Source organism: Ylistrum balloti, unplaced genomic scaffold (genome assembly GCF_031769215.1).
Source record: "Ylistrum balloti isolate Yb309-2 unplaced genomic scaffold, AGI_CSIRO_Ybal_v1 Utg370312, whole genome shotgun sequence".
Lineage (NCBI taxonomy): Eukaryota > Metazoa > Mollusca > Bivalvia > Pectinida > Pectinidae > Ylistrum > Ylistrum balloti.
The window spans coordinates 1,205,926-1,224,259 of NW_026782231.1; the positions used below are offsets into that span (position 1 = coordinate 1,205,926).

General features: G+C 34.8%; 2 protein-coding genes across 2 annotated transcripts; one reads left to right on the plus strand and one right to left on the minus strand.

Moving 5' to 3' along the window:
- Positions 1-740: 740 nt before the first annotated feature.
- LOC132553224 (ras-related protein Rab-31-like) lies at positions 741-12,169 on the minus strand. The gene is made up of 7 exons (XM_060217454.1): positions 12,044-12,169; positions 10,187-10,283; positions 8,348-8,417; positions 7,283-7,376; positions 5,771-5,800; positions 4,300-4,425; positions 741-3,691 (listed from the first exon to the last, which is right to left on the minus strand). The coding sequence occupies exons 1-7, from the start codon at positions 12,084-12,086 to the stop codon at positions 3,495-3,497; spliced, it is 657 nt and encodes a 218-aa protein (XP_060073437.1). The 5' UTR covers positions 12,087-12,169; the 3' UTR covers positions 741-3,494.
- A 345-nt stretch (positions 12,170-12,514) lies between these two features.
- On the plus strand, positions 12,515-16,314 carry LOC132553206 (adenosine 5'-monophosphoramidase HINT1-like). The gene is made up of 3 exons (XM_060217435.1): positions 12,515-12,642; positions 14,529-14,633; positions 15,013-16,314. The coding sequence occupies exons 1-3, from the start codon at positions 12,535-12,537 to the stop codon at positions 15,175-15,177; spliced, it is 378 nt and encodes a 125-aa protein (XP_060073418.1). The 5' UTR covers positions 12,515-12,534; the 3' UTR covers positions 15,178-16,314.
- Positions 16,315-18,334: the final 2,020 nt, after the last annotated feature.

Genomic DNA, 18,334 nt, shown 5'->3' on the forward strand with positions numbered 1-18,334 from the left:
TTAAACTAACAAAAATGAGATTTTAAAATGTGGTTTTAGAGGCTGAAATTCAGTCTTCATGGTCAGGTTAGCTTAATTAAGTAAAAAGTAAAAAACTTGACTGCAAATATCTGTGAATAAATATATTTTATTTCATATATGAAAAAACAATATAAACAAGCCATATTTACATTGAAATAATTATGTCCATCAGCAAATATTAGCACAACCATAGATTTCTGAAGCCTAGCAAACCTCGCATTAGAAACATGTTTATTTATTATTTCTCAGACATACATACAAATGGTATGGCTTCTATATCAGAGGATAATTTCCGTTTGACTGAAACAAATATTTACTTTGCCAGTTCACACTTTAGAAGTGACTTGTTTACCGATCAAGATCACAGAAATACACAAAGTATCCCAAATGTACTTTTTATAACATTCAAACAAATTTTTATATGTTGAGCAAAAATTTAACTACTGAAATGATATCCTTTTTAATATATAGTCCCTGGTGAAAAAACTTTTCATATTCAAAGTCAAACACAAAAAATATCTCATGCATAGATGTCTAGGAGTATTCAGAAAAAACAAAACTATCATTAGAATGTATTATTGTAAACATCATGACGCACATATCTCCTTACACCTAAACCAATACATAAATTCCAAGGGAACAAAACATCTCCCCCTACCCTACCCTCCGCCCCTATCCACCCCCTTACTACCCCTCCCCCCCAAAAGACCAAAAAAAAAAAAAACAAAATAATGCTTTACTGTATCCTAGCTGTCTTACTGTTGTTTACGCCTAAACCAGTACATACACATTAATTCTGAATGAAACATCCCCCCCAAAAAAAAACAAAAATTAATGCTGTACCGTAGCTGTCTTACTTTTGTTTTGTACATAACATACATTTCTAATTACTAAGTTACAGGGATAGACTAACCATAATGAAAACTTAATATTATATAAAATATTAATATCAATCACAATAATGTATGAGACAGTTATAAAGATAACTAAAAACATGGCAGTCAAAACATCAAATAAAACATTTGGAATATTTTCAGCATTTTAACCCGTGTAGAATTACACAATGGTTTGTTTGCTGGGTTTTATCACCCTGTGAACAACCTGTGTCAGGCAGGGTCTCATTGTAGTAGACGGTGGCTACCTCACTGAACAACATACAGGAGACTTGACACATGTCATGCAGAGCAGTTAGGGTTAAGTGTCTTGTCCAAAGACATAATCACTTCAACACAGACCGGTACGTTTCTCAGTTTCCGGAGAAATACAAACCGCCACGGGTCTGGAGCATTGAACTAGGGAACACGGATTGTATGTAAGCTAACGTTCCCAACAACTGAGCTATCCCTGGCGGAACACACTATAACTGAATACAACAGATGGAATGCTAGGAAACCTTTTGTACGGCTATAAAACACTAAACATTACAAAGGTCACAAGTATTTCTATAATCCGAAATCTTCAGGATATTATTCAGGAAAATATTTTGGAATTTTACGTCAACAGATAAAATGATGGTTTATGAATTTTATGAAATATTTTCTTAGGTTGGTAACTATATATATATATATATACTGAATAGATTTCCAGGTATCACATCCAGTTGGAAAAAAATTAATTGCTTGCAATATCTGAAAATGTATTCAATTCTAGCTTCATGAGAGTGCATATAATTTTTTAAAATATTTAATGAAATATTTGATGAATTCATCAATATTTGACCGAAGTAAATATTCTAGATATATGTTTGAAAACACTAGCATACCCAGGAACCACCATTTTTATCAGCATTAATGAATGGTATTAAGCATACAAAAAGTCATGGGCAGGCTTATAATGTTGAAAGGCGAAGATAACCCTCGGTGCATAGGATGCGATGTGTCATTCACTGTTTTTATTAGACTGCATTGACCTTCTGTCGACTCGAGAAATTTTTATCGTAATGTTACAAGTCTTAAGACCATTTTTGAAACTGCTGAAATCTATAAAATTCTAGGTCATCTGAAAGATGTTGGTCTGTACTACAGACTTTGACTAACCATTTTAATATTTTGTGATGATTTTAGATTTTTAACATTTGTCTTTTACCTTTTAAATTGTTTAATGTTATTTCCTTTTGGATCGCTGTGTTTTACCGTTTGATGGCCCTAATGCCATTTCATGTGTTGACCGGCCGGTAAGAATGTAATGATAATAATAATAATAATATTATTTCAGACAATTAAATACAGCATTAGTTGGTAATTCTACAGAACATCAATAGATAAGGGTGGACTTATTACTAGACATGGCCTTATTATCATTAAGTATGATAAAGCCAGGAACGGATATAAAGACAATCGTAATGATACAGTGTGTGATCGGGCGGTGCACCTCGACATCAAGGGTTCGATTTCCAGAACGGACATGAACAGGTAAGGGTCACCTGCCCAACCATGCAAGTTTTCATAAGATATCTAGCCAACTAACAAGAGTGATATAATCATGTTGGAAAAACTTACTTCACATTGTTGTAAAATGTAGATATGTAACACAGTATGAACCTTAGAGTCAGTAAAACATAGGGCTGAGAAAGGGAAGGAAGGGACAGAAAAACCTGTATACTTTAGCATATAGACAAGTAAACTGTGAGCCATTTCATGATAAAGTCTTCTTTGTTCATTCTGGTAGTGTAGCAAACCTTACCTAGATTTTATACAGAACAATAACATCAGGAAAAATATTTCACATACATTTATATATACAAAGTATCAGTTGGGACAAAAAGCATTAAAGCTATATATATAAATATATATACAGCTGTTATAACCGAGAGTCAGGCATATCAACATGTACATCATAATCAATTACCTTTGTTACAATGACCTCAGATGAGATGTCATGAACATCATTGACCGTAAATATACCTTTTGGCAATCAAAGATTTTCAGATGAACTTTCATGACCTTCATTGACCTCAGGTAACCTTTGTGACAATGACCTCAGATGAACTTTCATGACCTTCATTGACCTCAGGTAACCTTTATGAAAATAAGTGATGTCAGAGTTCCTGTGAAATATTCATGAACTCTGATGGATAGTGTTTCCTGTGAAGTAACAGAATATAAAATTCTGAATCTATTTCTCCCCAGGCATTGCCTGCATTTAGTTTATATTAAATTGAATAACACAATTATCTGCCCTTCCTAACAAAGATTTCATTAACAGTTTTTTAATCCATCAACCTTTTACTGAAGATTTATGAGTTATCTAAATTTACTTCATAATTTATTTATTAAATGAAGATGTCAAATTCTAAACTTTTACCATAATATTGGATTGATCAGACAGATCAACAACACTTCTTATTACGTATCGGATATCTGTAAATATTTACCAAAACATATTCACTAAATTCTAATTCACACAATTCAGACAAAAATCTGTAGTCCCTAGCAATGACACAATAATTAATTAAAATCCTATCAGACACACCATCAGCAGGAACAGCCTGAACCTTCACTAGGGGGTGTGGCTTGGGAGGAAAGACGGAATGCCTCTCCAGTGTCTGCAGGATGTGGAGCTGTAGTGGATTGGTTTGTAGCTGTATCCACTGTATGAAGGCCAGAATTTGGTGAGGTCTCGTACAGTTTGATCAGCTGCTGTGCCACCTGAAGGAAGGCCTCGTCTATACCTGTAACAATATTTTGTATATATATCTGTGGTGTGATTATTCACTCTAAAAATTCAGTAATTCTTTTTAAGGGTATACAATTACCTTGAGTAGTGACATTGCTTAACAGATGTTTGGATTGAGCCTCTGGAGGGGCAGAAAACTCTGCTTTATACAATTTATAGTAATGGCAATATTATCTTCAGATATTTGACCTTCATTAGTATTAAAAACTGTTCTGTAATTCCTTCACCGTCTATTCTAAGTGATATTCCTTCACCGTCTATTCTAAGTGATATTCCTTCACCTTCTATTCTAAGTGATATTCATTCACCTTCTATTCTAAGTGTTATTCCTTCTCCTTCTATTCTAAGTGTTATTCCTTCACCGTCTATACTAAGTGTTATTCCTTCACCTTCTATTCTAAGTGATATTCCTTCACCTTCTATTCTAAGTGATATTCCGTCACCTTCTATTCCAAGTGTTATTCCTTCACCTTCTCTGCTAAGTGATATTCCTTATTATTATTGATAAGCCCAAGTTTACTGTGTCAGCTACACATTGAGATGTTTAACTCCTGATGTTTGGAGGACAGATTTCTCTGACACATAATTGTGTTATATATTTACCTGTGTTTTTAAGGGCAGATGTTTCATGGTTGAGTGCACCAATGTTTGAGGCATATTCCTCCGCTTCACTGGTTGTGACCTCACGGTTGTCAGTCAGATCACATTTGTTGCCCACTAAACACATTACTGGGGAGGGAAAGCAGAGAATAGAACAGCCATACCAAAATAGACAGTATCTATGTAATGGTAAAACACAGAGATGTAAATGGACTAGGAGTAAAATCAAAGAATGGATCAGCCTAAATTTAACCTGAAAATATTAAGGAGTACAGCAGAGATTGGATTATCATAGATAAAGCTAATAGAGCTGAAGAGAAAATGACAAATGGAACACCTTGAATATATAGTCAAACTTGTCTATAAAGGCCACTCAAAGATATAGAGAAAAGTGGCCTTCACAGCCATCATTATATGGAAGCCCAGTCACTATGGATTTAGACCCAAACCAATGGGCTTCTCAGCCCGGTGGTCATTATATGGAAGCCCAGTCATCATGGATTTGGACCTAGATCGATGGGCTTTACAGGTGGTCATTATAGGGAGGCCCAGGGTTTCACAGCCAGGTGGTCATTATATGTAGGACCAGTCACTATAGATCTGAACCCAAACCAATGGGTTTCACAGCCCGGAGGTCATTATATGGAAGCCCAGTTACTATGAATTTGGTCCCAAACCATTGGGCTTTACAGGTGGTAATTATATGGAGGCCCAGTCACTATGGATCAGAACCCAAACCAATGGGTTTCACAGCCAGGTAGTCATTATATGGAGGCCCAGTCACTATGGATCAGAACCCAAACCAATGGGTTTCACAGCCAGGTGGTCATTATATGGAGGCCCAGTCACTATGGATCAGAACCCAAACCAATGGGTTTCACAGCCAGGTGGTCATTATATGGAGGCCCAGTCACTATGGATTTGGTCCCAAACCAATGGACTTTATAGGTATAAATCTGGTAAGATGGCTTTGTAAACAAATATTTCTTGAATGCCTTTAAGGCAGGTTTTACTGTACAAACTAATACCTTTCATATATTTATACATTAACAGGACAGAACAATGATATTACATTCATTATACACAGATATAGATTACAGTAGTTTCAATGTAGTAGGAATTTTATCACTCATGTAAAATAATCAGTCATGAAACTTTGATAAACGAAATCCTTATTTTAATCTGAAAAAAATCATGTTTCAGCCATATGAGTGACTTGTAGCTATATGTTGTGGACATATTACAGGTAAGGGTTAGTAGCAGAAACTATACAGCATTGGGAAGTAACCTTTTAACAAAGTTTATTTAAATGTACAATGTCTTTCCTTTCTCCCAGAGAAAGGGTGGAGGTGTATCTACAGAGGGAGGTGTTGTTATCAAATTTAATTCAATTATATAGATTTATACATACTTGAATGTATGTTAACTGTAATTAAAAGAAAAGGATGGAAAATTAAGCTGCAGAAACACTTACCTATAGGTGTGTCTACGTTCTTCTTCAACTCTGTTAAAATTAAAGGATTCGTAAAGTGATCTTATTTATACCATCTGTATAGAGATTTTATCTGTACATAGATATGGGTACAGAAAATGATAAAGAGTTTCATCATAAAACAACATGAGACTGATGCACATAGTATATATATATATATATATATATATTTTTCAATTACTTATTGTTTGGTTTCTAGAAAATCCTAAATTGATAATTTTGGTTATATAATCTTGAAACATCGACAAAAGATCTTGGGGGATCTTGGCATTTATCACTGACTGATATTACTTGGTTTCATACATGACTGATATTTTCTCTTCTTTTCCCTCGTTTCCGTTTTTCCTCTTTATCATTTGGTAACAAAGAAATCCAAAATATGAAACCTAAGAAAGATCTAACAAAGAACTTTCCGACAAAAACCGAAACAAACTTCAACTGTAAAAATCCAAGATGGCAGTCTGTCGGCCATTTTGTTTATCGTATAAAATTCAAAATTGAATGCCACAACTAGGTGGCCATAGAGAACAATTCAGAGACTAATGTGAAAAATATCCCTCCAATACTTCTAAGAAATAGTGATAAATAAATTTAATTGTCAAAACCCAAGATGAATGCCTGTTAGTCATTTCATTTCACAGATCAGACACAAAACTGAGGACAGAGGGAAACATGTATACATAGTTTAAGAATTACTCCTTGACTATATTCTCATGAAATAGAAATATTAAGGATTAACTAGAACTGTAAGTCAATGGCTGATTAATGCTGCATGCACAGCCCTACATGGTCGCTATCATTACTAGATGTAATTTCATTGAAATTGATCCACTAGATTAGGTGGACAAAACTTTTGATGAAAAATTCTATTTATAATGACCTGTTACCAAGGCAACCACATGTTTTGTGCTTAAAAAGAGATGCATGTATAATAACACATTGTACCTAACATTTATACATCGTAAAAATGAAACTGATACATTAATTAAGGAGAACTGGTTGAGACAAATTTTCAAAAAAAAATTCTATTTATATTGAATGGTTACCAAGGCAACCAATATTTTGCTGGGAAAAAAATGTTCCATGCACATCTTCACAAGGTCCATGGTTTCATTGAAATTGATCCAGTTGTTTTGGAAGAATTGTCCAGACATATTTTTTCTAAAGACAGACAGACAAACAGACAGACAAGCTGATTCCTATATACTCCTCCCCCATCTCCTAACTTTGTTGTCGAGTGGTGAGGAAAGAATATAATTATGGACGGACAATGGCCCCTGATTATTTGAAGAGTGGACTAAACATACAGAAAATGATATGCTACTAGATCACGAGACTATTGTATGGAGGTATCCAGAAGAGGTTTTTTTTCAAATATTTTCCAGAAACTTATTGGATAAATGGAGAGAAGTCATTATGAAAACACCAACATGGTAACTATGACTGAGACTATGTCGGAGTAACAGTATTTCTCAGTATTATAACAATACATACCGCTCACCCAGTCCTTGATGTCGTAAAAACTATCAGCTGATGTCAGGTCATAGATTAACATGGCAGCGTTTGCCTTTCTGTAGTACATTGGTGCCTGTAGAGCAGAAAAATTATTCAACTTTGACAAACACAAGACAGTTTAACAGGTATTTCTGTTAGTTTGTGTGTAATTTCCTAACAGTGTAAATATGTATTTCTCTTCAGACAAAATATACTGCTGCTGCTGCTGTGTCACAAATCATTGATTAAAAATTCCACTGAAATCTGTGTCAAAATATTTTCTAAACCATTGACCAGCATTGATTCTTTTACAACACAGTGTACATACATGTACCAACAAGCAATACGAGAACAGACACAGACTCAATAGTGTGGATTTTGTGATTGGTTAATACTTAGATGAGGCAGGGTTTGACAATCAGTCGATCGCCTCGCTATTGATCAGAATCTTACATTGTATCTGTTTTCTATATGACATACTTCTAGAACCGTTCTTGTCCTCCATGCTATATACTTCCTGAACTTCTGTCCTGAACTTAACTTTTCCTAAGGGTTACATATACCTCCCTAGCCACTTCTTTTTTTCTCTGTGATCTGGACCAGAATTCAAACTACATATTGCAATTTTTTTTCTGAGAGGAAATCTTCCCTCTATCTCTATGTCATCTGTATATAGAAGAATTCACATCTGTATATCTTCTGTCCTAATATATCACAAACCTAATAAAGAACAGGTTTGTATACTGATACACATCTATTTATTTTCTGATATATATTTACTTACCATAGACCTCAATCCCTCCTGTCCTGCTGTATCCCGGATCTACTTACCATAGACCTGAACCCTCCTGTCATGCTGTATCCCTGATCTACTTACCATAGACCTCAATCCCTCCTGTCCTGCTGTATCCCTGATCTACATACCATAGACCTGAATCTCTCCTGTCCTGCTATATCCCGGATCTACTTACCATAGACCTGAATCTCTCCTGTCATGCTGTATCCCAGATCTACTTACCATAGACCTAAACCTCTCCTGTCCTGCTGTATCTCCTGTCTACTTACCATAGACCTGAATCTCTCCTGTCCTGCTGTATCCCAAACCTGGAGTTTTATCCTGTAGTTATTTAGTGTCCTGTAAATAAATATAACATTCACTGTTGTTAAGTGTTTGCCATTATTTCAATGAGAATGTAGCCTGTAACATTGAAGAGAAAAGTGTGACCAAATCTTAAGTTAGAAAACACCACAGAATACAAGTGTATGCTTTAGGACTCCGGTGGTCAGGTGGCCCAGTGGTAACACACTCGCCTTTCACCTAGCCGACTGGAGTTCGATTCCCGGAACGGATGTGAAAAGGTAAGGGGTCACCTGCCCGACCACGTGGATTTTCCCCGGGTACTCCGGTTTCCTCCCACAATAAGACCCCTCGCGTGCTTACATCCGGGCCAACAAGAGTGATTATTATAAGTTGACATAACTTGTTTCGCAATTGTTGTAAAATAAATAAAGTTTATAAATAAAAAATAAAAAAAAAAAAAATAGGACTCTAACTCTTGAGACTGGAACTCACCATTTTCTTGTGTGGGACTTACTCAAATTTTGAGGACCAACTTTATTTCATAGCAATTTTGGAAATGTTCTCTGGACTCACCAGAAAAAAATCCTACAAAAAAAACTGATTTAATCTCAATCCATAGGTTTATTACTCTGTTTGAAGAGCTGGTTGTTAACAAAACTTCATGAGATGGCAGAGGCAGTTTGGAATGAGGTCTGGGGTCTATGTTTGACCTCAATCCTGCCGAAGACATAAAAGTCTTTAGAGTTGAACTTAAAAAATATTTTTATGATCAAATCTACTGTGTTCATGGTAACAATTAATGACTGTCTCTTTACAGGAACAGTGAGATCACACCCCCAGTACACTACAACAAAGATCTGTTTTATATAGTAAACTACAGTCAGATCACAACACTACAACAGAGATTATGTTTTTATAAAGTAAACTTCTGTAAGATCTCAACACCAGTACACTACAACAGAGATCTGTTCTATATAGTAAACTACAGTAAGATCACAACACTACAACAGAGATCTGTTTTTATGTAGTAAACTACAGTCAGATCACGCCCCAGTACACTACAACAGAGATATATTTTTATATAGTAAACTACAGTAAGATCACACCCTCAGCACACTACAACAGAGATATGTTTTATATAGTAAACTACAGTAAAATCACAACACTACAACATAGATATGTTTTATATAGTAAACTACAGTCAGATCACGCCCCAGTACACTACAACAGAGATATATTTTTATATAGTAAACTACAGTAAGATCACGCCCCAGTACACTACAACAGAGATATGTTTTATATAGTAAACTACAGTAAGATTACACCCCAGTACACTACAACAGAGATATGTTTTATATAGTAAACTACAGTAAAATCACAACACTACAACAGAGATATGTTTTATATAGTAAACTACAGTGAGATCACAACACCAGTACACTACAACAGAGATATGTTTCATATAGTAAACTACAGTAAGATCACACCCCAGTACACTACAACAGAGAGATGTTTTATATAGTAAACTAGTCAGATCACACCCCAGTACACTACAACAGAGATATGTTTTATATAGTAAACTACAGTGAGATCACAACACCAGTACACTACAACAGAGATATGTTTTATATAGTAAACTACAGTCAGATCACAACACCAGTACACTACAACAGAGATATATTTTTATATAGTAAACTACAGCAAGATCACACCCTCAGTACACTACAACAGAGATATGTTTCATATAGTAAACTACAGTGAGATCACACCCCCAGTACACTACAACATAGATATGTTTTATATAGTAAACTACAGCTACTCACATCTTATAGGTGAAGAATGAGGCTCCTATAGTGGGACTGACAGCCTTACTAAACATTCCTCCAACATAGCGAATCACCACACTGGTCTTCCCCACACCTGTTTAAAGATGAATAATACAAATTTACATAGTTTTGTAATCAACACATAATTATGTGGCCCAATTAACTCGTCATACTATCTCTGTGAATTAAGTGTAAAAGAACAGAGAAAACACATATTCCTTTTGAGGGCCCCAACCATGAATCAAACCTGGGACTCCAGCATAATAACTGAACGGCTCTACCAATTGAGCCAGAGAAGCATGCTCCGTCAGCTGAGTGACCGTATTTAACACTATATACAAGACACACCAACCTGCTCCTTTTATACAAGTGGAGAGTGCTGCATGTTATATATCAAATAGACACAATGTAAAGGAAGGAATAATAATTCAGCCCTGAGAAGATTGATCAACACTGTGTTAAGCTAAAACATTGGTCTTTCTGACAATTTGTAATTCCAAATCATCAAATGACCACAATATGATAATTACAACCAATATCACCTTCTAGAGGAAGTCCATGGATGGTTGTGAGAATGGTTGGGTGGTCAGCTTTACAACAAACAGAGGGACATGTAGTACACACTAAAACAGGTTTGTTGAATCAATTTGACAGACACATGATTTTTTAACATGTGTATTTTCAACAGTGCATGGCTCAAAGTTAAGAACTGACATCAGTCTGTGGCCCTCAGAATATTGTCTGGAGAGCTTAGTTATCTACTCTGGGACATTTAATTTGTATGCTAGCTACAGGTTTAGTGTCTGGTGATCTATGAACAGTCAGAATCATTTTGTACAGGAATCTCATTACATTGGGCTAGCAGATTGCTACATATAACGATATACAGGCGGCCTGTTGCATGCTATCCAGAGCAGATTACAGTGTCTTGACCAAGGCACATAACTTATGCAGAATAGGACAATATTTCACATAACCGTCTTCCTAAGAAACATAAACAAGCTGAAAGCTTGGATTGAACCACACACCTCAGACATCGACTTGAAGTTACATCAATCTGTGACTTCAGATCTACATATACCCACCACACATTCTTATTTCCTGATCAGATACATATTATAATATTAACAGCCAACACATTGGGAATCTGTGTGTATGATTACTCAGAAATATTGGGCTTCCTCACAAGAGGTAGTAATAGATAGCCTCGTCTATCTAATCCCCTTTTGTTACTTGGTCTATCTAACCCCATTTTGTTAACAGTAAAAACTAGACAGTCACATCCATGCAGTACCTCAGAAAATCAAGACCTCATCAAATTATTATCATGGGCTTGTAATCAGATTTAGTACTATACTGATCATTCATATTGCTTTCCCATTCCAAATATTTTTTATCAAAAGACACAGAAGATCCAAATACCATACTGTTATGCAGTACCTGGATTTCCAGTCCAACATTTCCGTGTACATGTTTAGATAGTCAAACAAAGCACTGGGATTAATTTAACACTTATGTAACATTACAGACTTATTTATCTTTTATCATATCATGGAATTAGGTGGTTACTTATAAAGTACCCAACAAATGTTCCAAAAACACCTACAGCGTTCTACTTATTTCCGCTTTTTAATTTTTATTACAAATAAAGGATTTAAATGTGAAAGTGTCAAATATTTACGGGTATTGTTCGAACAAAATTTAAGACTAAACTGAACATGACTGCTTCTGAATGTGATTTTTTGTCCTTTGAATCGATGAGATGTTTTTAAAGTTTCAGAGATTCCTCTTAACTCCAGGGATATACCAGACATGACGATTGTGATAAAATGTGAAATTATACATTTCCCTTACCCTGCGATCCGAGAACAACGACTTTGGCCTCAATTGATTTCATCTTCAAGGATGAAAAGACTATAAGAGAAAAAGATATTTATCTAGACTCTATGGTTAATTGATAGCAAGTAGATCCTTCAAAGCACACGAAATGATATCAAAATTTCGTGTCTGAAAGGTCGGGAACTGAAAGTACGGCCACCATCTTGTACATCACGTGATATTTGTTGACAAACGAAAATGTACGAAACTAAAATGTATTTTCTTTTTAGTTTTTGGATATCATAATAAAGTAAGCAATATCAGAAAATAATTCGCTCCGAAACATACTTAGTTTTACCTGATATTAATAGGACAGTGAATAATTTCTAAGATTACGAAACTATAGCCAGGGAGGTATTAACCCGAAAAGGATATCGCCTTTGTGTTCAACCAAACTTCAACGATGCAGATAGCGATGGGATCATCAGGCTACGGTCTTGAACCTTACCTTGACCCTTAGCCGCAACATGAGCGAAGTGGAGAAAGCACAGACCGCAAAGCCGGGCGAGGATACCATATTCGGAAAGATTCTCCGAGGAGAAATTCCTTGCAAGTTCATTTACGAGGATGATCAGGTACGTACTTATTTACTGGGTATGCACATGCACTCGTTTTAACTGTCAACGCGACTGAAAACTGTAACGAACACGACTTCTGGCTGTACAGAGTTACGTCCCTTGCATCATGTTGGCGTTTATGAATATGTTTTTTATATATATATATATATATATATAAATTATTCATGCGTCGAACACATGTTTTATATTGTCTTTGTATGTCTCAAACATATGACAGCTACACTTTTTTTTAAAGTCACATCTTCAGCTTGCATTGGATGATGAAATAAATCCTACTTTCGCTTTGCCCTGTTTAGGCCCAACAGTTAATCATTATCTAGGCCGTTTACATCGTTTTACTTTTTCGCTAATAAATGTGCTTGTCAACACTTTGCTGAGATTACAACGCAATATACTAAAAACTGGATAAGTTCTGCAAGGAACGATACGGCAACGGTTTATATTTACTTGTGAATATGGAATTGATGACCAACAGATAAAAATAGAAATTTCAACAAGAGTACATGCACCCTCTGTTGTTTCGCTTAAGCTGCTGCAAAAGCTCACAGATATGATACATTTAAAATGTTACTTATCCCTTAAATAATCACCAGGCTTTTTATGTTCGGAAGGACACATTTTCCTTCATTTTAGTGAAATGGGAGCATTTCAAGAAGAAATTGCAAACTTTGGGCAGTTGGCTGAAATATCAAATAATTTCAGTGAGGATTGGAGCGTGTGTCTTCAAGATCCATTGTTTATATGAGTGAGTCAAAAGATATACTTCCTGAATGGCTGATCAGATTTTATTCAAATGTTGTCTGAAGCAAAGGGATAAAACAATGACATGAAAAGTACTGCTCCAGTTCCAAGAGCAGTTTAATAGCATTTTAATTACACATGTATCAAGGTTTAGGTATTAAGTGGACAGGACCAATGTGCAAGGCAACACTGATCTAAAAACAAATGATATAATCAAACCGGAAGCAAACTGTTTATGAGAATTTCTTTGGCATATTTGAGTTGTATCCCTTTTATAGATTTTAGTGTTTGATAGAGTTGTTTCCCTTCATAGTGGTTAGCATTTGATAGAGTTGTCTCCCTTCATAGTGGTTAGCATTTGATAAAGTTAGCAACCTTCATAGTGTATACTGTTCAATAGAATTGTCTCCTTTCACATTGTTAAGGTGGCATTAATGTAACCTGGTTGAAACAGTTGCAGTGGTCTGGAGTTATTCCACTATACATGAACACACTTGTACATGATGTTGGACCTGATATATGTAAAGCTCAAAATGCACAGTTTTGGAAATTCAAAATCAGTTAATTAAAACTAAGACACTATCCATTTCACTCTTTCTTTATAGCACAATGCTCTCAGAAATATGTGGGTGCACCAACCCTAACTTTTATTCTGAAATTCTGAAAACTTATGATATTCAGCAAATTAGATTTGAACAGATACAGCTGGACAGTGCAAACTGCATGTGCCAAATATTCGCAGTCCAGTTTCTGTCCTGATTAGCACATGGCATTTTTCTTGCAGGTTCCTGGTTCGACCGTTTTAACTGCTTACGTGTAAAAAAGCTTTTAGTGTTGGATAGAATTGCCTCCCTTTAGTGTTAAGTATTGTCTTCTTGTTCAGTGTGCACATTATGCTTTACCTGTGCTTGTTTAAAACTGATATTCCAAGAGTTGGATATTTTTAAATTGTGTTTAATAATCTTTTTTTTTTTTTTTTTTAGGTTTTTAATCAATCAGATCATCACTTAAAGTTTAAGTATAAACATTATGTATAGGTTACCCTTACAAACATCAACTGAGACCAGAATAATATATCTATAGTACATGAACTTCCCGTGTTCCTTGTAATTTATTAGATTATCTCCCTTGTTTTTCAACAGTGTGTGGCCTTCAATGACGTGAACCCACAGGCACCAGTCCACTTCCTTGTCATCCCCCGTAAAGCGATTGCCACAATAGATGATGCTACACAGGATGATGAACAGGTGAAACTTCTCTACAGATAAAAAGATTGGTTGGGGTTTAACTTACTTTCAGGGTTTTGGGTAGAATTACCAGGGTAGTTCACTGATGTAGATTACCATTACTGAATGGTAAAAAAGAATCAGATATTTATTGTTTGTATTTCTGATCAACAAATATTTTGTAAAACACAAATGATGGATAATTAATGCAGTAACTTGATACAGATATCTGACATTGACAAATTACAAGTTGGCCAACATTTTATCTCAAAACTACAAGAAGAGCATTAATAATTTAGCACAAAAATTTCAACAAAAAATGACAAAGAATTCCTCTGAAATATCATTAAATATATGTAAATGTACTTTCAAGGTATACATGGGATTTTTATCTCCGTAGTTACTGGGTCACATGATGCTGGTTGCTAAGAAGGTTGCTAAGGAACAAGGGCTGACTAATGGCTACCGCCTGGTGATCAACAACGGAAGAGATGGTGCCCAGTCTGTGTTTCATATCCATATTCATGTGATGGGTGGACGGCAGATGAGTTGGCCTCCAGGCTAAGGACAGGATTGTCAGGGTCACTGGGTCATGACCTTTAGTCAATAATGAAGTCTTAATTGATGATAACATTTCAACCAGATTTTTTTCAGCAATTTTTCTTCTAAGAGGTTTTTTGTGGTATTTTAACATGCTTTTGGCTTAGAATTTGCAAATATTGTGTCTTATACTAAATATTTAACATCTGCTGTTGAGTAAGTACATCAAGAATTCATATAAAGTTAAATACACTTTACAGATGTAATGAAGGAATTTGCTGTAAATTCCATAAAATCACAGCTTCCAACTTATACTTCAATTTTTTTATTTTGAATAACCTTCATTTGATTTTATGCAAAATTATATAAGCTTATGTTTTCTGACAGATTCAGAACATTTCTCTTTTAACAAAAAGTCATACTTTTAAATAAAAAAACACAGTGTACATCTAAAATAGAAATATGTCCACTTTAATCATTGATTAAAGCCTTTGTGGTAAAATATTGAGATAGTTGTGGATTTATTACATCTTGATATTTTGTTTAAAGAAGATTCTGATTGGTGGATACTAGTTTATTTTGTTTAAAGAAGATTCTGATTGGTGGATACTAGTTTATTTTGTTTGAAGAAGATTCTGATTGGTGGATACTAGTTTATTTTGTTTAAAGAAGATTCTGATTGGTGGATACAAGTTTATTTTGTTTAAAGAAGATTCTGATTGGTGGATACAAGTTTATTTTGTTTAAAGAAGATTCTGATTGGTAGATACAGGAAAATGTAATAACAGTGATGGATTGTGATATATGTGATTTGTCATCTTCTGAATGATGACTTTTATAAAACAACAATGACAATAAAATATAAATACTTACAAATCTCATTACTGAAGTCAGATGCACAAAATTGTTGTATTATATTGTTTTTGTGTTTTTAGTTACACATAGGTTACAAAGTAGATTAAACCAAAATTGAAATGTTTTTGTTTTCAGTGATAAATTATTATCCATTGTTGTGAGAATACCTTGGCTAAACAGAATGAAAACACCTTTATCAACAGATCCAATTATACCCAGAATAAAAAGATTTAATCTGAAAAATTTTGGATTAGCTGTCTTCCTTACATTTGCCTTTCAAACATTAAATATCAAATCTAAAAATAAATGTCTCTTTGTCATTTGTTCTTTAATTATGTGTTAGTTATGAAGATTATATATGTTGTGGTTATTTTGACAGATTGTAAATATAGCTATATAAGATAACTAAGACATATGTTGAAATTTCTTGTCCCTTCAGTATTTCTTTGGTTAAATATAACCCAACTTAAAAAAAAAACCCAAACCTGAAATTCCACCAATGGCTACCATAGCTGGTGGAGCTCTTAATGTGTCACACAAAAAAACAACATGATACCAAACATGTCCATAAGGGTTCCTTGTATTTCTTAGGATGGGACAATGCCAATCAAAATTTAGAATCCAAAATGGCAGCAGACAGTCATCTTGAATATTCCATCATTCACAATTTGGATCATACATCTAACATGTGAAATAAACATTTGAGAAGATCCTTTCTGTTGTTCCTAAGAAATAACATACTAAAATCTATTAGACTGGAAGCAAAATTAGCACTGGCGGCCATGTTGATAATCTTATAAAGGTCACCATGCAGGAAACAAACAATACCCATACTTAACATGTTCAAAAGTTTAATGCAGATTCCTTCTGTAGATCATCAAATATAATGAAAAAACAAACTGAAATGAAAAATCTGACGTAGCATAATCTAAAGGCCATGCTTAGTATAACAGTTGGAAACAAATGTCACTGGTTGGTTGGTACATCTGAAAACAGGTTGGATCCAGGATTTCGAGTGAACAAGGCACAAATTATCTAACAAAATTTCATAAGCTAGGTTTTCGCTGATGCTTTCTTACCATGTGCAGTCTTGAGACTGATTGTAAAGGTAACTTGTGTTTAATTTTTCAAATTCTAACTTGGAAAATATCAATGAATTAAGGGATCTTGCTGCATATGAATCAATAGCCAGATCCGTCTTATGTAATTACAACAGTGAATTTTCAGATTATTATTCTCGCCCACTGTCAGGGTCACATGGTCAAAAGAAAGGTCTTGTCATAAGGAACCACATATCAAATATGAAAGCCCTACCTCTCACGGTTATGGCCAAGGTTAAAGGTGACAACAGACAAACAGCAAAAAGAAATATGCCCCGGTCTCTCAATCAAGGAGCATAAAAAACATTCAACATTTCAACATAATTATAATTCAAGTTCTATAAAAGGCAAAAAATGTACAAAAGAAGATTTATATAGACTCCTGATAATGTACATGAACAATAAGACCACGTGTTCCTGAGGAGTAAGCGTCTTCTGCTTCAACGGCGATATTCGCCATATAAATCTGGACCAATCCAAGTAAGAAATGTCATGTTCTCGAATGAGAACAAGGTATACAACAACGGAACCAACAGGCAAAATAACGAGCTTCAAATACGACCAGCTTCACATGACATAAAGAAATAGAATTTTTCTCCATGAGATCACTATGACGACCTTGAAACTGCCCTATAACTTGCATCTTTTTGACAACCTGTGTTACGAGTTTGTCCACCAGTAGGAATAGGCCCTTGAATATCGGAATCAACTATGACATATAAATACCATATGCTGGGGATGCAGGTACCTTGCTATCAAGAAAAGGAAAATTAGAAATAGTGAAATTTAAATCATCACGTTTGTTTTATCGCTTAGTGGAATGGTGTATATGTCCATGTTTGTTTGGTAGGTCAAGATCGAGATAAGCGGCTAATGTAGTGGAATCTGTCGTGATTTCCAGTTCTGGTGGGTATATACAACGAATGTGGTCATTAAATCACTTACTATTAAAACACAAGACGCCGTCGGTATATTATATAAAACTATGAATATAAAATGTATATACCATGTTTTGTCGAAGTGATGTACCCGATTATGTTAATACGGTTGTACAAGATACAAGAAATTTGAATTTTCTATCGTATACAATGTAACATTAGCTCAGAAGAACTATTTTACGACAAATCTTAAAAATATAACACTAAGAGCAACATCACAGTAGGTATATTGAAATAAAAGGAACAGAACATGTGTAATGTATAAGGCATTGCATCAACATCAAAATGA